Below are 21,948 nucleotides of genomic sequence, written 5' to 3'. Positions count from 1 at the left end.
TATTTCTTTAGTTACGCAAAGTAGCAAAACAACAAGTAGATATCAAAGATTTAGTTAAATAAGGAGTCTCAGAATCGTTAGATAAGAGCAATTTGTTTGATACTTCCTCTCCGTTTACGGCAATAGGAGAATCAATTTAATCAATATGTCCAGACTAGTACCCAGACGTGTGACTCCTCCTGATAGTGCCTGGCATAGGCTAGGCCGGCAGCGCTGGATGGATCGATCTAGCAAGCATGCAATGTACATGTACATCGCCCACATCGCAGAAGTTAAGCCCGGTAGAACATTATCCGCATCATTACGTGTACTCAACTGGGACTTCACTTGAACCAAAAATCCTTTAAAAATGTCTTTGTCTGTTTCTCCGAAATCATCTGTGTCTCAGCGAGCCCGGGCGATCCTCACGTACGAAGCAAGTTGCGCGGTTCCAGCAGCTGGAGGGATCGTCGGCAAGGGGGAATATCATGCCGAAGAAAATCCAAACGTAATAATGGGCCTAAGCCTTTTTCACGTGCACGCAAGCTCATTTCAACGTTGCGTAACGTTTGCCGAATGGATGCTCACGATTGGTATTATTGTAGACAATTTGTTCCCCTCGAGCTTTGTTAATCACTTACTCGCGCGGGGAACTGGAAATTGGTTTATACTACTAGGCTTGCTAATGTAGACCTAACCGGTGCAAGGGCATACTGTGGAGTTTTATAAAGAGTTTAATACTCAAATTAATAGTTCCATGTACATGTATATGTAGGCCTACAGATGCCAATTTGTACCCAGTGCACAAACCCCACTACCACTGGTGTGAAAGATTGGACAAGTGTTTTCTCACTAAACAACTTGATATTTTTCCATCTGGACATGCTAAATTGAACTTTTCGTGACATGTTTTTGCGTTCTGATTGCTAACGGGTCACTGTTGGAAATAATTACTGACGTTCTTGTATCATGTACTGTGTATGGAACTCTTCCTTGACAAAATCTAACTTGGCTGATGGAGCTCCAAAGCACCACAGGGACACAAGAATTAAGCTGCCTTTTCACTGGTCCCCCGCAGTCTCCTGCAGAGCCCCACATACTCAAAAAGAGATGTCCATAGTGCTACCGCAAACCTATCTAGTTTACAACTCATACAAGAATGAAAACAAGCAAATGACACAAAGAAAACCTTTATTTCTTCAGTTTGAAATCATTTTGTGTCCACAAAATTATTTGGCCAAGCCCCCTATTTCCTGTGCAAGTATAGACCGATTGAGCCTGCGAAGTTGTGAGACCTATATAGCAGCTCTCAGATACATTTAGCGTCCTCCCATAACAAAGTGAGTCATAAGTATTATTACTATAAATAAAGCAGATGGCGCGTACTTTGCTGGGACAGCTAACATGTTGAGTACTGTACTGATAGTTGGATTTACTTTCATCAACAACTCTTATGACCATAACACCATATTTGTTGATATTTGAAACCCACTAAAGGTCACTTGACTTGGAATCAGACCAGGCCTATTAATTTCAGTCATGCATTTGGAGCTGCTAATAATTTTGCACGGTCGATCACTTAGTACATCTACAGTGCATGGATCATACCTGTTAAAAATGAAGGCCTGTAATATTTTAGGCCTTGTGTATCTTGATACTGTTTGATGGATCACAAGTACGGTACGTAGGGTATTTAAAAGAAAATGTTTTTATTCGCCCACCAGGGTATGATCAATATGGGAACTGCCCAGAACATTATGATGTATGATTTACTGAGAGAAAAGGTGAGTAGAATATCAACTTCATCCCTGTGACATCAATCAGTGTGCCACCTTAGCTGTAGACATGTTCTGTCACTATGCCCACGTTGGTATTGGATCATTTTGCTCATCCAAAAATATTGTATATATGAACGGCTCTAGAAAAATGGGTAATAAGTCACCAGAGTTAGGTTATGAGTTTTTGATGTGGCTAGATTCTGTACATCACAAGCTACAATTTTGATATACATGTATGAATGGCCCCTGTAGTGGGCTGCATTCCAGAGATATATAAACATTTGTCCACATTGTTGGATTCAATAAAAGCTCTTTTCGAGAAAACGCTCATGAAGTGTAGCGCTTGGAAACGCAAGGCAATATAGGATTTCCTACTGAATGATCAATTTTTCATCTTTATTCATCAGTGTCCATGTTTGTCATCACAAATTCTGAAAATGTAAATATTTTAGAAAGAATGAAAGGAAAAAACAAAATAATCTAGTTTTTAAAGAAATGTTGCCCTCTCCAAATAGAACGGACCATTATGTGTTTTGGCATTGCACCACTTATTACCCTTTTTTGCAGAGCAGGTCACATATTTAGTCTGGTACTTGAATGTGCTTGTAATTATTGTTCAGGTTAGTATATAACTTGTGTCAAAACAGTCATTTTTGTTCTATATACACAATAGTGTATGAAATATATATATTTTTCTGTGGTATATAAAATACATATGGATATACATTTGGATATTTTTATAATTAAATTATATGTAATATAGGGAATCCCAGTGGCACAGTGGTTCTTTCCACGCCTTCCATCTCTGCAGTCAGGGTTTGATTCCCACCCGGTTTGACCCAGAATCTTCCTCTGGGGTTTTCCTCCCACCTTTGATTCCTGGCCGGTTTTACCCAGAATATTCCTGTGGGGTTTTCCTCCCACCTTTGATTCCTGGCCCGGTTTTACCCAGAATATTCCTGTGGGGTTTTCCTCCCACCTTTGATTCCTGGCCGGTTTTACCCAGAATATTCCTGTGGGGTTTTCCTCCCACCTTTGATTCCTGGCCCGGTTTTACCCAGAATATTCCTGTGGGGTTTTCCTCCCACCTTTGATTCCTGGCCGGTTTTACCCAGAATATTCCTGTGGGGTTTTCCTCCCACCTTTGATTCCTGGCCCGGTTTTACCCAGAATATTCCTGTGGGGTTTTTCTCCCACCTTTGATTCCTGGCCGGTTTTACCCAGAATATTCCTGTGGGGTTTTCCTCCCACCTTTGATTCCTGGCCCGGTTTTACCCAGAATCTTCCTCTGGGGTTTTCCTCCCACCTTTGATTCCTGGCCCGGCATGACCCAGAATCTTCCTCTGGGGTTTTCCTCCCACCTCTAAAACTGTAACTGCTTTTCATTTTTCAGTGTGCCTGTGTTTGAGTAAATGAAGTTGCCACACTACTTGGAAAAAGACATAAAGGCATTTAATCGAATTGGCGAAGGGGGGATTTGAAAACTAGACAGAAATGCGAAAGCACATCGAAAATGCTAAGCACCGAATACATGTACATGTATAATTTGTTACATGCTTCCTTTCCAGTATTTACTGTTGGAAGTCTAACTAGAAATATTGCACTAATCCACTGGATTAGTTTGGATACATGTGATGCCGAGAATCACACATGTAGGTACATGCACCCTCATACCCTGATCTCACTTTTTACGTTTAAAAGCTGAATAAAATAGATTTTCTCCTGGGTTGTAAAATACACGTTGTTGTATTTCTTAGATGGTGGATAAAACTGCTGAAATCTTTGGCTGATGAAACATTTGTGCCTAAAGTAAAGGGGTGGCTTTAACACGTAATAGAAAGAAAAATACACACAAAAACCAAAAACGTAAAGGAAGTGGGTGCAGAAAAAAAAAGTGGTTGACGATGAGAAACTTTTAAATAGTTTTACTTGCTAAATGATCTTTGTTTTATAAATATGCAATTGGGTGAAAATGTACATGAATGAACACAAAATTAAAAAAAGGTGTCAAAGGATCTGTCACAAGCTCACATCTGCAATTTAAAATCAGGCACTTCTTATGGTAACTGTAGACACTGCTGTCTGGACTCAGCTGTCAACTCATGTAATATGTATTGAAAATTCCAAATTAGTCTGCATAAAATTCTTGAAACTCTCGTATAGCCGCCCTCAAGCCTAGCTGGAATAAGAATAGAAGTGCATGTATAACCAGAGTTAACAGATAGGGGTAATTCCAGAGATTCAGGGTCCTTTTTTTAAGCGTCGCTGTCACATCTGACATATGATTTTGTAAGTTCAGAGCACATTTTCTAATTTCTTAGAGTGATTAATTAATGGAAATTGCCTGCCTAACGAATAGTAATAGTTTGAAATCAATTCCGGTGATATTCCCATGTCAAATAACAAAGGTCAGATGTAACGGACTCATAAATGTCACACTTTTGGACCCGTATATCTCTGGAATTACCTTATCAGTTGGTTGCTGCTTCTTGCTTCTTAATATGATGAGAATTTTGTCACAATTAATCAGAATGATTTCTAAAATGTGGTAAATGTTAAGTGTCAGCTGGCTAGGTTCAAATAGTAAGTTTTAGGGAAAATAATTTTGCAGCCTCATACTGGTTTTTTGCATGCATTGCTAAACATATGGTTTTTCTTGCAAGTTGCTGGGAATCATAGCCAGCATCTTGCAATATTCCAGCTTTGTGACTATCGGGACTAACAGCTGAAACCAAGACTGAAAAACTTTGCGTAAATCTGAAACACTTCTTTGTCTTGTTTTTTTCCTCCTTGCAAGTTTTGCTCCAGAGTTGCATGTACATGTATGTAAGTTCAAGAACGCTTCACTTTAAACTGTGTGAAAAATTGATCCTATAACATGTATCCTTGTTGTCTTGTTAGCTGGACTGCTCAATGGAATTACCAAGGACATGGTCTGACCGGATGTTTAAGTACGGCGAAACGGAAGGGTTGCCAGAGCTGCGAGAGGCAATTGCAAAACTCCTGACCATCACATCACATGCTGCAAAGCCCCTGGACCCTAACAAGGTAGGGATTCTAGTCAGAAATCACAAGAATGAACGAAGCATTCTGTCGCCACATTTTTTGTTGCTGAACAATCTTCAGTGAAGTCTGAGTATCAAGTCAGTTGCTGGAATCTTCTCCACCTTACAGTCACCCGACCATCCTATCTAACCCTAGCTAGCCCAATCTCCTTCCTTGTATACTTAACCAACCATGCACTTGTACCATCACTACCACTCAGTTTGTTACATGAACATCATATACATTAATGGCGCTGTTTTGCTTGCATTTTATTTTTCAAAAAATGATTCTTCCACTACTGTATTTTTTTTGTCAGATGGTCATCATGAATGGAGGTGATGTATGTTTGGAGGCCATGGCGCATGTCTTATGTGATACTGGAGGTACATTTATATGTTCTTGTAATAGAGGTTATGAGGGTCCATGAGATGACAGAAGTTGCTACATTCCCCTCCATCATGCTTAGGACAGTTTCAGGCTTAGTTTGCTTTCTGTTTTTTTTTTTGGGGGGGGGATCCAGTACTTCTGTAGAGTTCTTATCCAGTGTCAAAGGCTATGCTGTCTTTAGTGTCCTTCAAGCATGTCAGTTGCTGTAATTTTACCCCCATTGTCTTGTATGTACTACCCAAGGCTACCCACCTGTCACTCTCTGTACTGCTCCAAACACCCCAAGCAGCTAGAGTTTTGTTTTATTTGACAGTGAAATATTTAGGTGGTTGTGCAATACAATAAGCCTTTTTGCGAGTTAACTTTGACCCAAATCTGGTACATTGAGTTCTTTAAATTCACGTGAACATTACAACTTGAATTCCCCTTACTAAAACCACTGTTGCTGTACCTCGTGATTCGAGGCGAGCTTTTGCTTAGTTACACAAGAGATGCCTTGCAACAATACACTGTTCTCAATGGATAAGAACAGCACAAAGGAATCCATTCCATAGATGGTGGTCGCTATGCGAAAGCTTGCCCCAAATCAAGAGGTATAGCAACAGTGTCTTTAGTCTGGGGAATTCAAATTGTTGTGTCTATGTGCCGTCATATAAACTCAGTGCACAAGCTTTTATTCAAAATTAACTCGCAAATGGCTTATTGCCTTCTGTTCTTGTCAGTCATTCACTTGTTCAATTTCCTACCCTCTTATTTAATTCTGACATGCTTTGGGGGCTTGAAGGGCAAATACATGTCCAATGTTTCACTTTTTTTAGTAGTTCTCTACACATGAACTATTGCAATGACCCCAAGAATGGATCTATCAAACTCAAATTTATAGTTGCTTCACCCTAACACTCCTCAGTCCTCCAACAGGTGAAGGATTGAGGAGGGTTAGGGTTAACGGTGTGATGTGTGTGTAAGTGCTGATGTATAGGAGACGTTGTTGAAGAATCAGGTTTTATATTAATGGCACAAATACTTCTAGGTATGGTTAATTTTCATTTGAATGTGTCGAAATCATTATGGCCTGTCGAACGTTGTGTTGGTACAAATGCACATAACAGTTTTTATCTAAATCTAACATCTGGCGGATACCAGCGCATTATAAGTGTTCTGTATTATTATTTGGCGGATACCGGCGCATTACAAGTGTTCTGTATCATTATTTGGCGGATACCAGCGCATTATAACTGCTCTGTATTATTATTTGGCAGATACCGGTGCATTGTAAGTGTTCTGTATTATTATTTGGTGGATACCGGCGCATTACAAGTGCTCTGTATTATTATTATAAATGTGTTGACTGGTTTATGGATTTGTACCAAGTACAACATGATATACATTACTTTGATTTGATTGTATGTCATAGTAGCAACTTGATTGAGGGGCATGGACACGGATGAAGGCCTCACAGAGGCACTCACTGAGAGTTATGTGCGTGCTTATGTCGTTTACATTTGTAGTATTCTTATGCATCAAGTACATACCTGTATACTTGTACCTGTAATTCAGGTTTGCTCAGTTGTAAAGGAAACTGAGAACATATCACAGGGTTTGGAAGATAAATTTGTCAATGTTGTCTCTATTTCCTGTACTTCAAGAGGCTGTTCTTGTACCCGTACCATTTTACTATGGTCTGGGCAGAAGTCTGAAGCTCAGGCCCAACGTGGATGTTGTTCCAATCCCTCTTTTCAAGGAGGTAAGAAGCCGTAACATCTCAAAACCTGTGTCTCATTTAACCCTGCTCTGGAGTAGTGTTTGGAGTTTTCGCCTGCCTACAGAGTTCTTTTAAATTTAAATAACGGGTTTTGCCCTTACCCAAGGTATAGATTGATAAACACTGTATGCTCAGTGCTTGTCCGAGAGCTTGCGAAAAAATTCACAAGCTTGCTGGGGTGGGAATCAAACCCATAACCTCCTGCTTACTAGTGCAGATGTCTTAACCACTCGACCACCGAGCTTCCTGGGGTCGGCTGGCCGGTCTTAGTGCTGACAGGCCAAATTGGTATTGAAGGGCCCTATCTGACCTTCCACCACTGAGAACTAAGTTACCTTTCTGTCAACTTGTTTGTTAAATATGCTTTTTATTTGTGCATTTACTGTGAAGGTGATAGCAGTCATATGTATTTTGATTTCTTGATTGACAGCCCAGGCCAGGAGAGAGTCAACCTTTTGAGCTCACCGCTGACCGAGCTGAAGAGGCCTATCAGAAAGCTGTTAGTGAGGTACATTAAAAGAAATTGTTGGGCAGCTGCTCCACATGTGAAATGGAGCGGAAGGGCTTTGGTATGCCTTGTGGTCAATATTGGTATTCAATTGATGTCATATTGTTTTTATTCTTCTCAGGGTGTCACCGTGAGGGCGCTGTTCCTGGTCAATCCAAGCAATCCCTTGGGGGATGTGTACAGCAGAAAGCAGGTTCTAGATCTCCTGATGTTTGCTAGCAGGTAGGATGTCTAAGCTGTGTGTGTGAACTGAAGAGGGCAGTATAAACACGTATGTAGTACCAAGAACCAGAATACTAGAGCCTCAGATTTTTGAAACAAACTGGCTGTTTGTTACGTGTAAAGTAAAGTTTGTGGCTGTTGTATACCAACTACCCACATACACTGGTGCATACACCTGTCAGTTTGTTTCCAGTGACGATGACACTCATGTTGCAGTTCTCGGTACAAGGCTCTGCCAAGGGCAAGAAGTAAAGGCACTTTATTTTACTTCACCCAGTTTTCTCTCATTTAGAAACATACTTCCATTATTCCGCACATGTACGATAATGCGATACATGTACATACGTACATGTTTGTGTTTAGTCAGTGTTTGTTTGGTGGAGTTTCAGATCAGGACCAATGTGTTACTGTTTTTGTTAGGCATGATCTTCATGTGGTTTTTGATGAAGTCTACATGAGCACAATTTATGAGGAAGGAGTAACTCACAGCAGCATCTTTCAATTCAGAGAAGATGAGATACCAGACCCACAGAAAGTACACTTTATTTGGACATTTAGTAAGGTTGGTTGCACCATTTTTTTTTGTTTAATTCTTTTGAGTTTTGTTAAAAGACAGTGGCCCTTTGTCCTAAACTGCCACACCGGTACTTAATGAAATGTAAGTGAGCTCCATTACATCTGAAGGCGTTTGCATGTAACATATTCACCTATTTGCCCTATTCTTTGTATAAAAAAGATAATGCCTGTCCCGTACACATACGTGTACATTTAACAATTGTCGCCTGCAGTGTAGGGGTCCATGGGATTTTGTACACCTGAAGGGGCAAATGGCACTTGGGGCAAAGCCGACGGTGCCGTTTGCCGTGAGTTACAGCAGGCAACAATCGTTTTGTTATACCATGGTCACAGATTCACTGGAACAGGGCATGTATCATGCACGGTAGTGGCCATGTTGAATGCTGTGCGGCGACCAAATTTACAAATTCCCACTACAGCGCTCCCTTAATTAATGTTCTTCTTGATGAGTTACGTGCTGATCAGTTCTTCAAGATGGTAAAGGTGCTTGTGGCCACTCGCGCTAGTCTTGTTGGTGTTACCAGCTCAGTATCCAGTGTGCCTTGACTAAAGGCTAAGCGACGATCAAACAGAAAATCGGGGTTTTACTGAACCGCCGAAAGTACATGCACTGAGACCTCAACATAAATATATGAAATAGGAAAATACCATTGTGTAAAGAACAAATTAATTTTGTGAACTAACTTAAAATGTTTCTGTAGTTTTTATCCTTTCATATTTTCGTGTTCTCAAACTTCAGAATGTATCACGTCATGCGGGCGTTACTGACTCCCGTCCATTCCATGTCGCTATTTCTAGCTGTGGGAACCAGTTTACTTTGTGTATGCTTCTTGTTTGCTTCCACACAACTTGGTCGATGCAAGTCGCTTCACATAGGTGTGAAAGCCTGCAGTTGCAAAGTACATGTATCAGTGTTGTTGTCTACTTTCCGAGTACCAACGTTCTCTGCAAAATACTGAACTGGGTAAAAGGGAATAAAGCCAGAGTGCACAGGCATTTGATGGTAAATGTGCAAAGGAAAGATTACAAAATAAATGTTAGACTTCAGACACTCCCAGTTGTGTAGAATTTAAGTTTCAAGGAGAGAAGTACTCGGCCGAGTACTTTTGTCCTAAAAAGTTAATTTTAACCAAACAGTGATGGTCTGAAGTCATTATGTTGCTTTGTAATCTTACCTTTATGCATGTACCATCAACTGCCGATGTACTTCAGCTTTGTTTCCTCCTAACTAGTTAAATATTTGGTGGAGAACTTGTAGGTTCTCAAAAGGTACTTGACTACATCACTGACATGTACTACTAATGACAGCCATTTTATGTCTAATTCCATGCACCCTCATCTACACAAATATTTATGGAAAATTTACGTTAGACAACATGTAGGCCTACATGTGTTCACGATCAGATTGTGCCATGCAGTTTGACTTGTGCATTGATTTTACATGGTTACAATGGAGTCAGCATACATTAATGTCGGCACATATTTAACCTAAAAAACACTTTCACCCATGGAATTTCACACCGTCCATAATACACAGGTCAGTCTATCCATAACTCGGAACGAAGTTGAAACAGATCACACTTAGGATTGCTGGCACAGCGTGCGTAAGTCGCCCAAGTCCAAACTTGTTTTTTTTGTTCAAAAAGTGAATTTCAATTTTCAAAATTTACCCCGACCCCCCACTGAGCGTTTCGAAAAAAAAAAAAATTGAAATTAAAAAACAGTAAAGCGGCATTCCACAAAACCTGAAATGCTATTTTCTGGTAGTTCTACCACTTCTTGAAGCTAGAGTGATACATTTCAGTCCAATATACATGTATTTCATGTATCATGAGCTAGTTTGTTAATAATTGGGGTTTCATTTCTTTATAGTCTTCAGGAAAAAATAGGCCAATGTGCTCCATGATACTCAGGTGGGACCTATGGTAGATATCTTCATCATGCCATTGATAACTCCATGCAGATCATTGGCAAAATTAACACAATCATGCCAGCAACTGGTTTGTTGGTTTTAAGTATTACCCATGGTGAAAATACTTGTGACTTTTGTCACGATGACTAGTGATGAAAAATACATTCACTTCCTCATACATTCTTGTATGTATGTCCATTGGCCGTTTAGGATCTTGCCATGAGCGGGATGCATATCGCTGTCAACTATACTTGGAATGATGAGGTCTGTAAGGCATTGACAAGTATTGCTCATTTCCATGCAGCACCCACAGGCTGGCAGCAGGCTATGGCCAGAATGCTGTCAGACTCAGGTAGGTCCTGGCAATTAATGTTGCCTACATTTCAAGAGGGGTGTCTGACTCTAAGTAGGACTGTGCATATTTGTAGCCCCAATCAAAATGCACCAGTACGGGCGATTCACAATAGTGCGTCTCCAAGTGTGGGCAACGCGTTGGCCAATCAGAATGCGCGAAATCTGTCGACCCAGTGCGCGTTTGGAAACGGTTAACATTCTGGTGGTTTGAATTCCCTCCTTTTATAGTTACCGGTACCTTATGACCAGTTGAGTGTCTCATCCATTGCTCAGTGGAAACTGCTGTGACAAGATGTTGATGTATGTACCGTGCTTTGCACCTGCCAAAAAAGCCTTTAAAAATTTATTTGGGTACTTGTGATCTTGTTGAAAGTGGAAATATGGCCAAAGCCTTTGATTGGTCAGTACTTGTCAGCTTACCCTGTAAGCATGTTTCCTATGGTTGGTTTGATGATTTTTGTTGAAAAAGCATATCTGTCATGGGGCTTTCCCATTCACCACTGCCCAGGTTGGAAACATCAATAGTGTTACCGGTACAAAGGGCTGTTTCCTGGTTTAAATTGCTCTAGGTTACCATGTTTCCTGACCAGTGTTACCGAAACAAAGATACGGATGAAGGGGAGAGACCACCAAGATAAGGTTGGGTAGCTCCCTTGGTAGTGTAGTGGGACGCCACAAGGAGGCCCAGTCCCATCGTGAAACGGAACGAGCACCGGCACGGTACATGCGCAAACAACTAACAATTACTTGACATACAAACATGCAAATAACCGAGATATATTGCAGATTAGCTACACAATATGCATATATTTATGTGTTAGAATTACGACAGTGAGGTCGCCCTTGCTAAGGCACGGTCTCCTACAACTTCCCTACTTTGAAGTCATGCGCCCTTGAATGGTCTAATCATGCAAAACAACAAGAATTGGGTGACCGACACACGTGACCGTTGGTAACTTCCATACAGTATTCTCCGAGTCACCCGTGTCATATACAAGTCACATAAAATATGCTCTAACAAAGCAAAAGGCCATAACACATTAACAAATTTGTGCATGTTACAATAATAAACTTAGCACACGAATTTAGCTTAATAGTAGAAAGATCTTTCACGGTACAGTTGGATCAGCGACCAATCAAACACTATATTCATCAATGGATGACATCAGCTGGAAGCTTTTAGAATCTAACACCAGGCTTCTCAAATAAACACAAATACTTGTCCCTTGCTATTAACAACTGCAGACTTCTTGCATTCACAGTGACCTATTCACTGCTCCTTTTCCAACTGTTGAAGGTGGAATGACACATATCCAAACTTTCCTATGAAATGTATTCAACTTTTTATGCTGAAAATAGTATTTTCATCAGTATGCGGTCATGTATATTTTCAAAATACACATGACCGCATACTTAGATGGAGTTCAGCTTTTCCTACCATTTGCTTTAGTAGTAAGAATAGCTGACATCGCTTGGCATGGTGTGAGTTCACTTATCAACAGCCCCAAACTGAGCCGGAGTTCAGACACAAGGATTCTTGAAAGCAAGCAGTACATTATTTACGTGCTATTCCTGGCAACAATTTTTCTTCAGTACCATAGCTGATCATTGAGAATGTCTACTCTTATTCCTTATTTACATGCTCATGTCAGTAAAATAGGTGTGCTACCGGTAGCTTTAACCATCTCTAGAAAGAACGGTTGCTGAGAATTGAAAATTTTTACTAAAACACTGTCAGTTGTAACCTTTGGACCACAGCTGTTCATATTTGCTTTTCTTTTCCTTTTTATTCCTCTTTGCTGCTGTTTTTTTGTAGATTGGTTTGTCAATGTCTTCTTGGCAACTTCAGTCAAGAGGTTGAAAGAGGCTCATAGTTTCTTCACCCAGGGGTTGAGTGAGCTGGATGTCCCCTGCCACAATGGAGGAGCAGGGCTTTTTGTCTGGGCAGATTTCAGCAAGGTTTGTAACATGCTTGTTGTTTTATCTGTGTCATAGACCAGGAGTGCCTGGTCTATGATGTGAGGAGTTGTTCATTACAGTGTCTTCATGACTAAAGTTACACTGAGGTATTTCTTCGTGAATACACACAGGCCTTGGTTAATTTTGCGGCTGTTGCACGTGACAGCCACTTTTTGAGGAAGCACAACCTCAGTGAAGAACTTTTAATTGAAATACGCAATGATTTGAATAACGTGTTGTGGTCATCCCATAGAAATTGATTCATTTTTGTGACTTAACCCTAACAGTACCGGGCATTGTTGGGCTTAGAGTACTCAGTACCACAAAATACTAAGTAACACTCCCAGCCTGAAGGACCTAGCGCTACAAATTACTCTTTCTGGTTAGGTTTATTCCGTTGTTACTCGTACAGAGAACAACGAAACCATGCATTCATAGTGCCACCACTGTATGGTACATTGTCTTCTCTATTGTGTTTTATGACTTCAGAGAATAATAATGTCATGTCCTCTTACAAGCGACAGGGCTGAGTACTACATTTTACTACTAAGTAGTACTTTGTAGCATTCGGGACTCTTAGGGTGAAGTGCTATATAATGACCTTTTGTTGAGGAATGAATCCACGTTTTTTTCAGTTTTTTCAAAGTTGAGATGTGAACTTCTACCCTTAGGGCAGAGGCTTGATAAAACTTTCATGCAGTTTGTAATGTGAAAGGGCACAGACATCAGTTTTGAAAGAATTTAGTCTGAGGTAAACTTGGCATTTGTTTTCCCCCAGTTTGAGGTTTGGTTGAATTTGCATACAGTTTGTAACTTGAAAATGAGCAGATACCTGAGCTTTTTTAAGAAAAAAAAAAATTAAAGTCTGAGGTGAATTTGGATTGTGTTTTCCCCAGTTTTTGTCAGCTCCAACTGCAGAAGCAGAGGAGGAACTTAAGCAGAAACTCCTTCGAGCTGGAGTACAGGGCACTCCTTCTGCCGTTTGCCTTGGACAAGAGAGGGGGTGGTTCAGGTTGGTCTTTGCAAAGGACAAGGACACTCTAGAGACAGGCAAGTGTTTGGGGCTTGTGAATGGGGGAAAGGGGGGTCTACTGAGACAAACCCTTCAGAGAAGGATCTGAGAGAGGGGCAGATTGGTGCGGTCTTTGAGAACAGAACAGGGTACAGTATGTTTATGTGCCAGACAGTCCTAGTCAAACTACATGTACACGTACATGTAGAGTGCACTTTGAAATCTCATTGTCTCACATGTTGTTGATTGGATCTCACATTGTGTTCATGGTGTCTGCCACCTCATGCAATTGTTGTCACAGTCCCCTCTGTAATTCATTACGAAAGAAGCCATTGATATTGACTAGATGGTTCAACTTTCAGTTGGTGGGTGGGTTCTGGATCGTTGGTGATTATTGTATTTGTTGTTAACAAGGCAATGGATTTTGACAGAACATTTCATTTAATTTTTTTGTGTGATCATGGCACATTGTTATGTTAGTTTGCAGTGTGTTTGAATGCAGTTCATGTATCACTTCATTTCAATTTTGGTTCCTTTTTCAGCTTTGGCAAGAATGCAGAAAGCCCTAAAGACAAATTAACTACATGTGCATTCGTGAGCTGTGACCTGAAGGTATGGAAGTCGGCAAAAAAGGCTGTCGGATTGTCATTTGATCGCTTTGAGGCCACATCTCGAGTTTAATCATTTGTGTCCTGCCAGACTGGCTGCGCAACAGTTGATTGGAATCAATCGGAAATCAGCGTTCCTGGTCACTCTTCATTTAGTCATTTTAAGTTGATGTCCTATGAACTAGAGCATTCAGACCTTTCCACAGAATTCAGCATGCAGTCGGTTTTGTCTAATGATAATAATTATATAGATTTATATAGCGCACTTATCCAGAAAACCGATCAAGGCGCAATTCCATTATTATTACCCCTGCTCACTGGGCTCATGAAACATTCCAAATACCATCTCAGCTCCCTGAGGCAGCTGCAAAGTTAGTTCCTTTTTGTGGAATGCCCCATGGGTAAAGACATGCATGCATGTCTGATCTGAAACTGAATTTGACTTTGATCTTGACTCAAATTGTTCCCCTTAAAATGTCAAATCCCGTGGAATCAATGGCAATTAAGCCCCCCAATCAGGTTTTGGCTAAGGACATCATTAATAGTGTGTCAGGAAGTCCACACTCATCAGGTAAAGTCCTTCACCTGGCTATTTTGTTTCAATCAAATGAGAACTGATGTATTTATAGGCCAAATGAAGCAACTTGGCTTTACAGCCCGTACAAAATGTGGTTTTTTTATGCCGTGCTTTAAAGTTGCACTTGATATTTATGAACACTTGAATTTCAGCTGTAAACTGAAGGACATGTAACAACAGTATTCATGGACTCGTTGCCTAATGTATCTTTTGATATTGCTTACGAAATGGAATTATTTGTGTAGGGACTGTGCCTTAGCAAGGGTGGTCTCACTGTCGTGATTCTAACACATGAATATGCATAGTTTGTAGCTAATCTACATTGTTTCTGTGTTATTTGCATGTTTGTATGTCAAGTAATTGTTACTTGGTGACCTTTGTGCTTCCTGCGCACAAGGACTGGTTGTACTTGGGAGACATCCACCAGGAAAATAAGTCCAAAGATTATTTTAGATAACTTACTGAATGTATCAAAACTATTGTCATGTACAATAATAACCCCTTGTATTATGACATACTTTGGTGACGTGTTAATTGAAGCTCGCGTTACTTGTACTATAATTTACTTGGTAAGTAACTCTTTGCGTATGGAAACAAACAAGACAGCACAAGAGACGGTCGAAGACTTTGGGTTGGCCGTGGAGCTCCAGTTTAAGAGGTACACAGAGAGCATGGGTATATTTTGATATCAGTAGCACCCATTTCCACGTCTGTGTAGGCATAGTCCCATGGCGAATTTGTAGTACAGAAGTACATGTACTTCTTGACTTTGTTCGTGATTTCGATGTGCTATGATGTGTAAGGACATTGCCGTTCACTTTGATGTATCCCGTGTAAGCAAGAAAGCACATGTACATGTATGCTATAGTCTGTGAATGGAGAGTATACACAGTTGGCTCACTGGGAGCTCTCATTTTGTCATTTCAGGCAGTGGGGGTTTTTGTCACTTCAAGGATCTAGCTTGTTAGGATGCCTGTGACAATTGCTGGTCACCAATAAATCAAGGCTACAAATATCCTGCCGAGTCTGTCTTGGTCTTTGTGCGTGTATTATGCCAATGCTCGTTCCGTTTCACAATGGGACCGGGCCTCCTCGTGGCGTCTCTCTACATTTGCAAGATCACTACAAATTGTTTTTATGTTTGCATGTTTTGGATGCTATACGTGCTTTTGATGGTTGCATCGTTTATGGGGTAAAGGAATTGCTTTTGGCCAACTAACATGGCTTTTATGAAAATTCAGTTAAGCAATTAAGCTTTACACAAAAAGAAAAAAATCCCCAAAGGGACAGTATCAGTTATGATAAACTTGCAGTCTCATAATTCAGCTTCAAACGAGAAAAAAAAACAGGCTTTGACGATATCCCTGACATTCAGTTGTAGTTTTCCAGGATCAAGGCTCAGAAAAGAACAAGACAAAGTTAAGAATGAACACAAAACAATGAAACAATACGGGCGATTTACAATAGTGCGCCTCCAAGAGTTTTCAACCCATTGACCAATCACAGTGTGTGAAATCTGTCGACCCAGCGCATGGTTGGAAAGAGTCGACAGATTTAGCGCCTTGTGATAGGTTAGCCTGTTGCAAACTCTTGGAGGCGCGCTATTGTGAATCACCCGTATTTGTGAGTGTTGAGCCTCAAGATCTGTACCTACAGGCAGTTTCTCAGGTCTTTGTTTTATGCAGGGATAATTTCACCTTAATATTGGAACATATTTCGGAATACTCGGAATGTTTCTCAGCTGGAAATTGTTCAGCATTTTTTCAGCGTAGTTGTTTTGGCTTGGCCCATGTTACATTTAGCCTGATTTGTTTCATTTCTTCTAACAGAAATGCCTTCATGTAGCTTACGTATTGTGCGAATTATTGTTGACGCGATACTTTTATCATCGCCAAAATGTCACGACATTAGCTTCTGGTCTGATGATGTTATCATTTTAAACATTTTTTTTATCTCCAAGCATTTATGGTCCACTTTGGCAGAAGTATGGTACAGAATTCTGAATCAAAAGGGAAAAGCAATAAATTTTGTGGTCCAGAGGTAGCTGTGTGTATGCAGGAACGTCGCCATCCATTGTATTGTCTTGGCATACCATTTACAGTATATACGGGAATTTGGTCGTTGATAATTTTTTTCGAGGTAACTAAGTTAAATTAAATTCAACTGTTCTTCATTAATTTTGCTATTGAACATATTCTTCTGGTAATAGTGGTAAAAATCTCGTCGAAGTGGATGATCTCAAGGATAATTTAATGGGTAAAAACACGAACGAATAACTTTCTCAGACGTGAAGTGAAACGACAGAAAAATTAACATATGTATACTAAAATGTATCAATTACTGTTGTATTCGAGACCCCTTAAGACCTTCACAAGACCACATAAGACCAACACAAGGCCTCCAGTCTGAATTCAAGTCACGAGCTATTCAAATGAACCGCAACAAAAGTAGCCTTCGTCATTCACCCTGTTACTTGTGACTGGTCTTGTGCATGGTCTCGGCCAAAGATCGTATAGCGCCGAAGGCACAATCAAAGATCGTATATAGCGCCGAAGGCGCGCAACATAATGACGTAATGCAGTGTTTACCGGGGTGCATTGTGGGTGAAAGGTGGGGCTGTTGCAGGAACGCGTCGATGTGATACGTTATGTGTAACGTACACTATTTTGCGTGTGTATCGACTTCACACGAAAAAAATAAAAAATGAAAACATCCCGATTATCGCCCGGAATGGTCTATGTGAACTGCTGTGTCCTATTGTGTTTATCAAGCACTCAACGAACGCCAGAGCTGCGTTTTTTTAACTTCCACGGAACCGCAAAAGGCGACAGATTTGGAGAAGTTAGCCATCAAAGCGAAGTCCAAGTGGACGGACCTCTATATGCAGTCTACATTTTGTAGGCGGAGACAAAACTTACGATGTACCGGATCCAACGATTTTCCCGTGGACAAGTGAGTGGGAGGCCTGAGGAGGTTGTTTCCCGGCAAAATGAACAACGAAGAAGCTTTCCTGCTACTGCAAACCTAAAACCTCTTCCAATCTAGCATCCAAAACAAGCTTCAAGTTCGAGTTCAATATGCAAGCGGCGGCGAACAACTAGGACCAGTACAAAAGCGGGCGTGTCTCCCGACATGCCTGAGTGTATGCAGGTAGGCCCTATGCATGCTTGGGTTGGCATGATAACTTGTTAAGTTAACTTCATCAGCGTTCACAGATGAAATGGAAAAATAGGCAAAGATTTCCGGAAGAAGTTAGGTAGTTCTCTGTTGTACCAGCAAAATCATGAGAAAGAGTTCCATGTATGAAGTTCCCAAGTCATGTCTGAAGAGAAAGGCTTCTTCTTCTTCATTTTGCCAGGAAACAACCTCCTCCCACTCACTTGTCCACGGGAAAATCGTTAGATCCGGTACATCGTACGTTTTGTCTCTGCCTACAAAATGCAGACGGCATACAGAGGTTGGTCCACTTGGACTTCGCTTTGATGGCCTTATTTCTCACGGAACTTATCCAAATCTGTCGCCTTTTGCGGTCCCGTGGAAGTTAAAAAACCGCAGCTCTGGCGTTCGTTTAGTGCTTGATAAACACAATAGGACACAGCAGTTCACATGGACCATTCCGGGCGATAATCAGGATGTTTTAATTTGTTCCGTGTAGAGGTCGATACACACGCAATATAGTATACGTTATACATAACGTGTCACGTTGGCGCGTTCCTGCAACATCCCCACCTTTCACCTACAATGCACCGTAGTAAACACTGCATTTACGTCATTATGTTGTAGGTCAATTGTGACAGTGACATGCAGGTGTCAATGTAATTCAAATAATTCTGTGTTTCTACATTTTACAGTTTTTGACGCCACACTCGGTACAACAAAGTAAAGACAAACAGGTGTCACAAAAAAACAAGGTATAGTCCACTGAATTTGGAGTAAGTTTGGGAATTTAACGGAATTGGAAGTTAGTAACATGTAACAGAGACGTTTGTCGTCATCTAAACTTGACGGGCTCTTTATTAGATTCATGCTGTTCAAACCACAGAAACTGCATAACAGCCGATGGTTTTTCCTAACGAAAGCTAGTTACTGGTTTTAAGTGAGCTTGTGATAAATGTGTAGCTAAGATAGTAATATTGTTCTCTTCATGACTAAGTACACCTCAATGCTAGGTGACACCGGCACAAACACCTTGTTTCCATGATTTTTCCCCATTCCCTATTAATCTGGCAGACATTTGCAGTATCATTAAAATATGATATGAAAATTAAATTGTGAAGAAAACACACTGCGGCGATATTAGAAAGAAGATCTTGCGAAATCTGCCGCCGGCTTTTTTTTTTTTAGGGTTAAACCGATGTTCATGCTGACCGTCAACCAAACCCTCAATTGAACTGTCTACGACACTGACGCCTAACCAACCGTCCAACTAACCGTTCACGCAACCATCCACAAACTGTCTATCAAACCGTCAAGTCAACTGTCCACCTATTTTGTTGGACGGTCGCCATATGACAGTTGGTTTGAGAGTAATGTTGGCAAACCGAGCTTCTTCCCATGTGCCAACCTAATCGTCCATCCAATTTACCAACAACTACCTGCACAAATGTCACACCTACTGTCCGCCATCAGTCCACTCATCCATGTCTCTAATCCCTCAACCAATCGCGCCGGTAGGACAATAAGCCATTTGCGAGTTCAATTTGAATGAAATCTGGTGCACTGAGTTATCTGACTGCACATAAACATGGCGATTTGAATTCCCCGGAGTGAAGACACTGTTGCTATGCCTCGTGATTCGGGGCAAACTTTCACATAGCGACCACCATCTCTGGAATGGACTGGTTCCTATATGCCCTTCTAACAGTTTATTGTTGCTAGGCGTCTCTTATGTAACTAAGCAAAAGCTTGCCCCGAATCACGAGGTACAGCAACAGTGGTTTAAATTTAACTCACAAAAAGCTTATTAAATGTACGGTGACAACCGTCTAACCAAGGTTCATCTCCACTCTTCATCCGTCCAATCTGCAATTATTTATTAAGCCAATTAACGTCATCCCAATTGTCAGCCAAACCCCTGAAATGTCCAAAGCTGTCCATCCAAAAATCTACCCAACTTTTCATCCAGCTGATAAAAGCCCAACTTACCGTCCACCCAACTGGCTACCTGATCACCCACTCAACCCTCCATAAACCAACTGTCCACCCCACAATTCATAAAACAACCCACCCAACTGTTAATTACACCAACCGTTAACCGCGCTATCCGCTCAAACGCTCACTCTTAATTTGTACATCAATTTGCGCAACCAATTCCGTCCACTAAAACCTGTCCAGCAAAGTTCATCCCAACTTTCAACCTATTCATCCACCTAAACAGTCTCTCAACCGTCCAACTAACCCTCCACACTACCCTTGGCAGTTTGCAATTGGTTGAGAGTTGGTCGCGGTAGACGGTCGGTTGGACGATTATGTAGGGAGGTGCACTCACCCACACAACCGTTTAACCAGACATTAACCCAACAGTGTACCTGCTTACAGTTTGAACAGTGCTAATGACAATTGGGTGGACGAATCGTACAACTACCGACACAAACGTCTTACCAGCCGTCTAATACTAACCATCACCACACCATCTATGTAACCATACAATGAAACTGTCTGGATATGACTCTAGTATTCATTTAAGGCGCTCCATTATAGGCCAGATCATTGTGTAATCTTTTAGCACAAGGCGGTTCTTTAGATAAGGTCAAGAAAAGGTCGAATAAAGCCTGCTTTCGTTAGCACCACGTCCGGTACAGTTGTACCGTTACACACTTGAAATATTACAATGACAATTTCGTTTGTGCCGTCTGACCAAACTGTCCATCCAACCCTCCAGCCAAACCAGTGGACGTTTTGGTCGACAGTTGGTGGCGGTCCATGGTTGGTTGGACGATGGACAGTTTAGTCGCAACTACGGTAGTCAAGCTTCAACTAAACAGTCAACCAAACGTCGACTGAACTAATTACTCTCTACCCAATAACTCTCTAACCAACTGTCAAACTAACTCTCTACACCAGCTCAACTAATCCCCCATCCAACTGTTTAACCAACGCAACATTCCACCTTTGTTGAAAGGTCTGAATGCCTGTTGACAATAGGTTGGACAAACCGAGGTTTATCACAACTGTCAACCCACCCTTCCACAAATTGACCATGAAATGTTACCATGCCAACCGTCCATCCAACTATCCACCCAAACATCCACTCAACTGTTAACCTTACCGTTTGCCCATCCGTTCACCTGACCGCACAAAAATACGTCACAAGTTGCCCACCCCACTGTTCACACAATTATTTTCAGACTGTCAAAAAATATTTTTACCCAGCCGTCCTCAGACTGCCCTTAAAGTGAAACTATCCAACTTTTGAACTGCTAATTAACAACTATTCATCCAACCGGACGATCAAACGTGGAAACCAAACGCCCACCAATTAAACTGTTCAGCGACGTCTCGTGTTATTCAAATAGATGATCGTCATAATTTAATTTTTGTATGAGAAAGCAGTTTCTCCTTTCCGTTATTCCTCTTCTGGGTTTGGGCAACAAAACTGGAGGCATTAATTGAGGGTTTGGGAGCCGTGAGCAATTAGAGTGGCAAATAACTGTTGCCATTTCCTGAAGTCGCCCCATAGAATCAAAAGAAAAATGCAAATGAAACAACGGAGACAGCGATCGTGATCAACGTGTAAAGTACGTATTTAATCACTTTATAGCATTCCAGCGTGCGCTTTTTGGGAATTCAGTTCAATTTCAATTAAATCATTGATGTCTTTACAGTTATGACAATTTAATACTTAAAAAGTTAAGACAGGTAGTATTAAACGGTTTAAACATCCAGTGAGATACAACTTAAATTGCCCAAAACATTACATACAAAAAACTGGTATTATTCACACAGCTCCTAAGTGGGTCATAAAGGATACCCTGGGGACGAGGGGGAGAAAAAAAAGAAGAGGCATAAGGAGAAACGAAGGTCTGACGACACATGCAAAACAGAAGCAGAAAATGAATCAGTTGGTTCCTTCTAAAGGTTTCCTTGTTTTCCCCCTTGTAGGCCTAAAATGTAAATTCTTACTGAAATGCATCGAAAAGTTGAAAATGCGCTTATCGAGTCTGCAGCTAATTTCTAGAATTTGTTCAGCGCACTTGACCGCCAGGAGGCGTTTCCTTAAAATTTGACGTGCACAGACACTGGAATTCTTTCTTTCTCTTTGCAGAAAAT

At 41.0% G+C, this 21,948-nt stretch overlaps 1 protein-coding gene across 1 annotated transcript; it reads left to right on the top strand.

The window, feature by feature from the left end:
- The first annotated feature begins 245 nt into the window (after positions 1-245).
- LOC110975492 (putative inactive 1-aminocyclopropane-1-carboxylate synthase-like protein 2) lies at positions 246-16,748 on the top strand. Its single transcript, XM_022228027.2, has 12 exons — positions 246-487; positions 1,704-1,763; positions 4,659-4,805; positions 5,119-5,185; positions 6,836-6,933; positions 7,382-7,459; positions 7,581-7,681; positions 8,102-8,243; positions 10,380-10,521; positions 12,340-12,482; positions 13,379-13,532; positions 14,037-16,748. The coding sequence occupies exons 1-12, from the start codon at positions 350-352 to the stop codon at positions 14,072-14,074; spliced, it is 1,308 nt and encodes a 435-aa protein (XP_022083719.2). The 5' UTR covers positions 246-349; the 3' UTR covers positions 14,075-16,748.
- The last annotated feature ends 5,200 nt before the right edge of the window (positions 16,749-21,948 follow it).

This window comes from Acanthaster planci, linkage group LG20 (assembly GCF_054643075.1).
Source record: "Acanthaster planci isolate LZ-2023a linkage group LG20, COTS_SCS, whole genome shotgun sequence".
Taxonomy (NCBI): domain Eukaryota; kingdom Metazoa; phylum Echinodermata; class Asteroidea; order Valvatida; family Acanthasteridae; genus Acanthaster; species Acanthaster planci.
The sequence above is the reverse complement of the archived record's forward strand: the minus strand, read 5'-3'. Positions and strand labels throughout refer to the sequence as shown.

Coding starts and splice junctions, on each gene's coding strand:
- LOC110975492 (XM_022228027.2), top strand. CDS start 350: ATGTCTTTGTCTGTTTCTCCGAAATCATCTGTGTCTCAGCGAGCCCGG. Junction 1,764..4,658: donor ATGATTTACTGAGAGAAAAG/GTGAGTAGAATA, acceptor TTGTCTTGTTAG/CTGGACTGCTCAATGGAATT. Junction 7,682..8,101: donor CTCCTGATGTTTGCTAGCAG/GTAGGATGTCTA, acceptor TGTTTTTGTTAG/GCATGATCTTCATGTGGTTT.